Source organism: Geospiza fortis, unplaced genomic scaffold (genome assembly GCF_000277835.1).
Source record: "Geospiza fortis unplaced genomic scaffold, GeoFor_1.0 scaffold54, whole genome shotgun sequence".
NCBI lineage: Eukaryota > Metazoa > Chordata > Aves > Passeriformes > Thraupidae > Geospiza > Geospiza fortis.
In genome coordinates, this window is record NW_005054301.1 from 7,594,199 (window position 1) to 7,600,198 (window position 6,000).

The following is a 6,000-nucleotide window of genomic DNA, read 5'->3' on the forward strand; positions in this document are numbered from 1 at the left end:
TTAACTATTACTCCTCCAGCAGTAGTGAACAGATATTCTGGATCTTTCTGTTTCACAGTTGTGAAAATGTAATTATCCTAGCTTAAAAAAAGCTTTTAAGTATAAACAAACCACAATTATATTTTGAACAAACTATTCCTTGTAAAGTTGAAAAAGACCAATGTATCCTTTCACTTCATACACTTTAATTTTTTCTCTACTGCAAAATTTATAAAACCCCCCCAAAGTCTGGGGTGGTTTAGTTTGTAAATTTTAGCCGATTATTTTCTTTAGTTACAGCATTCCTTCCTTGCTGACCTTCAGAATAATACAATAATTGAACTGTAGCTGTCCAAAAGCATCCTGAATTGTTTTTGTTCAGGTGAATATTCTCTAATTTAATTTAAATGCAAAATTTCACAAAATCCAAATAAAAGTATATTATCATACAAATAAAATTGTGACAGAATGGTATTTGGACCCTACTAGAAACTTAGTTTACACTGGAAATATTAACTAATTGCTTTAGGGAAAAAAAACCCAAGCAAAATTAAGTTCTTAAATCACAAAGATTGTTCTATTGCGGGCATGTTAATTTTTAATATATCTTTCCAAAGTGTTAGAACTTCAAAATTTGCTGTAAATTAGAAAAAACTCCAGTGAGTTAATACCTTGACATCAAGTTCTCATTAAGAAAATGTTAAAGAACATTCCAAAATAAAGCATGTAAACTCAAGCCCATTGGAAGAAGCATGTCCAGAGGTTATATTATACAGCACAAGGCATTACCATGCACTGTTTTTCTAAAAGGTTTAAGCAAAGTGTGTACCTATCCCATTGTGGAGCTTTCATACAACATGATGAAACCTAATGCAGTTCACATATTTCTTTGACTATTGTATAGAAATAATAAATATATCTTGTTTAAAAGGAACAAGGAAGAGCATGAGCACATACACTCACACCCAGACTCCAGCACACCCCCAAAGCAAATATTCACACCCTGCAGTGACAGCTGAATTGTTCTGTGGTAGCAGATCATCTTTCCAGGGCTGAGAGATTTAAAGAGGAAGGCCACTATAAATCACGTATCAGCCCTTTTGTAATGTGGATTGCTGTGGGTAAAAATAATGGTGGCTTTTTGTTAAAGTAGACTGCAAGAAGTCCAACACCATGTTGTTTGGTTTTCCTTTTTTTTCCCCTTTCCCTGTAGCCTTGGATAACTCACTGGCTATAGAAGCTGGTGTGATGATTAAAATCTTCTCACCTGACATGAGTTATGATTAATTAAATAAATACCATTTTTCTGCTTTAGGATGAGAAGAATCTGATTCCAGATTCCACTGTATAGGTCTATACTAAGTAAGAGTCAACAGCTGTGTGAAGTGCATTAACTCCAGATGTTTGTACAATAAATTCCTCTGTCTAAGGTCCTCCGTCATCAATGATGAACCGCAGACCTTCTATGACTTGATCAGTTGACATGATGACACCTCCTTTGGTAAAAGGGGAGTGCTGCCAAAGAGAGTCCTCTTTGTTACTATAGAACTGAAAAGGGAAGTCGGGTGTAGACATTGCAGGTGTCTATATTTAGGCTTATTAATTCCTTCTCAGGTTTTCAGCAGGTGAGAGGCTTCCCCTCTGAGGCATGAGTAAATCCATAGTCAAGACAAGGGATACCAGCAGATACCTTAATATTGAAGGTTGCAGTATTATTTCTTAAAGATCTAATGTCCATTTTTGGAGCACAAAAAAACAAAATGAAACTTTGTATTAAAGATTAAACTCATCAGTCACCTAAATAAGCAGTCATATGCTGTGTCAGATATAGTAGCATCATTTGGCTGATGCTGTGGATCTACCACAGTGATATTTTGAAATGGAAAGCTATTAAACAAATAAGTATATTGAAATTAATGGTATTCACAGTGCTGTAGTCAAAATTCCTCTATATTTTCATGTTTGAACCTCCTAGTGGAAGTCATGTTTTGCCTTTCTAATTATAGATTTGGTTACCCAGAGCTTTATGGCTTTATGGCTTTTTTTGGCTTTCTACTTTGGAGAAAACCAAACTCTATTCACCAACTTTTTGACAGTAATGTTTCTATAAAGCTGCTAAAAATGTAAAATATTCAGAAGGGGAATAGCTGATTCTGAATATCATGGTATATTCAAAAAAAGTTCAAAGGTGCATGTAGTCAGGCAGATTCTGTCTGATATGAGACAATTTCTTCCTTTTTGTCTTTTATGAAATGAAAATCTGTTACAGTACTACTCTTTTACAGTACTCAAGTCCTGCTTTCATCTTATTCTGCAATCAGAAAAATGAGGAATCTTTTTTTAATTAAAGTTGTGGTTTTTATTGGTCACAGGAAAGGGAAAATAACAAATACAGTGATACTTAATATAAAATTATAAGAATTGGCAATACTGTGTTTGTCAAGAGCATGGAAATGGTTCTATATTTATTGTTTTCTTTTTGTAAAGATGATCTCTTCCTTCTTTTGCTTAACTTGTGTAGCAACCATCTAGCTTTGTTCAAGCTCAGCAGATCATTAAAACCGGTGGTCTGGGCTTCCGAGGACTCAACAAAGGCCTCACTGCAACACTGGGCCGTCACGGAGTTTTTAACATGGTTTACTTTGGATTCTACTTCAATGTGAAAAACATTCTTCCCGTCAATAAAGTAAGTTCTTCATACAATGCAGCAGACAATCAGATAAGAAGTTTGACATTTTTATTCACACTGTATTTTTCTGTGCAAAGCTGTGGTATTTAGTGATCAACAGTGGCTAACCTAGCTCTGTTTTGCAGAAATCCATAGTATTTTAATGGAAGCAAATTAAGGACTCAATCTTCTCACTTTTTAAGGAAAGCTGAGTGTAGTCATACTTGAATTATCATTTTTATGAATTCCCCTTTATAGCATGGTAGCAGTGCAAAAAGGCAGCGAATGCGATACAGACATGTTGTGCTTATGTTGGGTATGTATGCAATATTTTTGTGGAAAACTGGCCTAGAAGAGAAAAATCAGTTTCTAGAACTTCTGTCAGTATTCACATAGGGGCTAAGCTTGCAGAGGTGGCTGAGCTGCAGGATGCAGGTTATTTTGGCCAGGCACAGGACCTATTTACTCAAAAGCGAGTTCAACCTAGTATTGAAGGATGACAGGGAAGTTTCATCCTTATGGGAAAGAGACTGTCCAAAAGAGGATGTAAAGGGTCATGCACAGGGACTTTATATCATTTATAATTAAAGAAAAAAATCATTATAGCTGTAATTTCATTTAAAGAAGTTTTGATAGTCCTATATTACTTTAAATAAGAAAGGAAGCAAACATTCCTTTTACAACAAAAGGAAATTTTAGAAATGAAAACGTGGTAATATCAGCAACTTTTGAAATGACTATGTGAGAAAAAACTAATGGTTTATTAATGATTCCAGTATGCTACTTATTGAAGTCTGTTTTCACTAATGTGATTTTTAGATGATGACAGTTAAACAGTCACAGGTGTAATATGTAGTGAGATACATGTAAGAAGGTGCAATTCACATCAAAAGGGATCAGTTTCTATTCCCATATGAAGTAACACCTCTTTTTTTTCTGCACTTCTGAGTAGCCTGGTATTTTTGTTGGCAGCGTTGTGTAAATGGAGAAAACCTCCACTTCTTATTTGCAGATTATTACAGTAAATTGAATTGTTCAAGAGGAGCTGACCCACAAGTTTCTACAAGTTCCTTACAGTGTATCTAAGCATATTTTACAGTGCACTTTAGTCACACATTCTAAAACTCAAGGCACAGGAACAGCTTGTTGCTAAGACAGGAGTAAACACTTCTGTGTTGATCAAAAGATTAAAAAATTATAATCACTATGCCGAAAATTCAGGAAAATATGCAGGTAAGGACAGAGACTAGTGTGTAGCTTCTATAGGAATCATGGGAAATGTTCTTGCATAGGAATTGAACAGTAAGCATGTTGAACAGTAAACATGGCATAAGCATGCTTTCCTAGCCTTTCAGATTTTAAAAAATAGGAAACAAGTATTACATTATTAGAAAGATTCAGAGCTTTATGATCTAAAGGAAATTGGTACTTTATACAGATTCTGTATGATGCAGAAAAATTTTGACATCTACAACATGGGTTTAAATATATGTAGAAAACAAAAGGGAAATTACTTCAATGTCAGCCAGTGACCCAGCTGTCCTCAAATATTAGCAAAATGAAAAGGCAATTTAATCAGTGTGGGATTAACTGCAAAAAAAGTGGGATTTGCCTGATGCTTAACCACTGCACAGTGCCTTACATGGTGGCTTGCACAGTGGCTACATCTGTGCTGGTAAATGGAGTGGCAATGTTGAAACTCAGCTGCCTGTGCTGTTAAACATTGCCTGGCACAGCTTTGGCCCTGGCCAGCCAGCACAGTGCCTGGGTGTGGCTTAGGAGCCAGTGAAGGCAAGGAACCCTTCCTAATGGGCTGGCTTCAGGCAGCCAGTCTGCTTTGAATGGCGACAGCATCCTAGAGTGCTAATAAAGATAAGAGCACTCTCCAGGCCAGCCAGTGTCGGTGCCATAGACAGTGTGTACAGAGACATATAGCCAATAATTCTGATCAAACTTCCATTAAAATCAATGCAAAACATACCGTGAATTTAAGAAGACATAGATCAGGCTTCATCTGGCTGGTGCTAGCCAACATTATGTCTCAGGTACTTACATGCATTGAATTTCACTTCAGTGACTGCTAAATGAAAGTATTTGACAATAATTTATGACCTGTAACAAATCTCTTCTGTCAGTAGGCAAGTACTAGAGGTTTAGAGATATCAAATCTGTACAAGGAATTTGGTAGAAGCTGGTTTGCAGTTAGTCTGAAAAATACTAAACAGTTGTTAATTTGTCTAGATTTCTCACATACTTGATTTCCTTACAAAATCTAGTTCGTTAACTTTGTATATTTTGCCAGAAAAGAAAGTCTTAAAGCCAATCTTGTAATATTGACAAATATATAAAAATTATAATATGTAAAAATTGTGAAATTAGAATACTACACTTGTGAAATAATTTTGACTATTTGCTGTCCACCATCTGTAACATAAGTGGAAAAATATATTAAAATCTCTGAATGAGTCTTTTAGCTGTCAGCTAAACTGTGCATTAAATTTGCATCCCACTTAGGAATGTTTGCTGCCTATTTTGCCAAAAACAATAAATCTTGTAGGTTGAGTGGTCAAATGATATCAATTACGTGTGTAGGTTGTAAATGTCCATAATGAATAATTTCTCATATGTTCAGTCTATTCTGCTAAACAGACCATTTACAACCAACCTTGTGCTCTGTTTTCTGAAAATGGAATAAGCCAGATTTCTTTCAGTGGCCACTAATGTACCAACCATAGAGAATTAACAGCTATGCCTGTGCCCTATCAATGAAATTACTTTTCAGATGGCATCTACTTTTATAGCGCATTTCATAGGTGTCCAGCAGCTTTGCAATTTTTATCATAATTAGATTTGCTTTTAAACATTAGTTTCATTAAAACCTTTGCTCACTACCACCTCCAAGTGGCTGCCACATTTCTCAACAGTATGAAATTTCCTCACACCTGTTAAAAGCCCCCTTTGAAATGTGGCCAACTGCAGGACTCATTTCAAGTTGGGCGCTGCCAGCCCCAGCCACTGCAGATGTGCCTCCTGTTACAAGGGCTGCAGCATCAGACCAGGGGGCCTGAGCAGTGCATTGTCTTGTAAAGGAAAGGGGCTCTGAACTTGCAGAGGCAAAGAAGAGATGAGAAACCCAAATGGGCTGTTCAGCTTGGTGAGTAAGTAAAATAGCAGACAATAGTTTTATTTTAGTAGCTTTCAGATCCATGCCAAGGTAGAAATTCTGTGTAGGAATAGAGGGAAAAGCAGATGAGGTGCAATGGACTTAAAGAAATAGCAAGCCAAGATGATTTAGGAGAAGACTGGATCAGAAGGAGCAGTGGAATAACCTCAGAGCCACTAAGCTCGGCTTT

General features: G+C 36.3%; 1 protein-coding gene across 1 annotated transcript in view; it reads left to right on the forward strand.

The window, feature by feature from the left end:
• SLC25A21 (solute carrier family 25 member 21) overlaps positions 1–6,000 on the forward strand; it is a 123,917-nt gene that overhangs the window by 111,057 nt on the left and 6,860 nt on the right. The window contains exon 7 of the mRNA XM_014311524.2: positions 2,501–2,665. Within this exon, the coding sequence (XP_014166999.1) occupies positions 2,501–2,665 (165 nt within the window). The remainder of the gene's footprint in view (positions 1–2,500; positions 2,666–6,000) is intronic.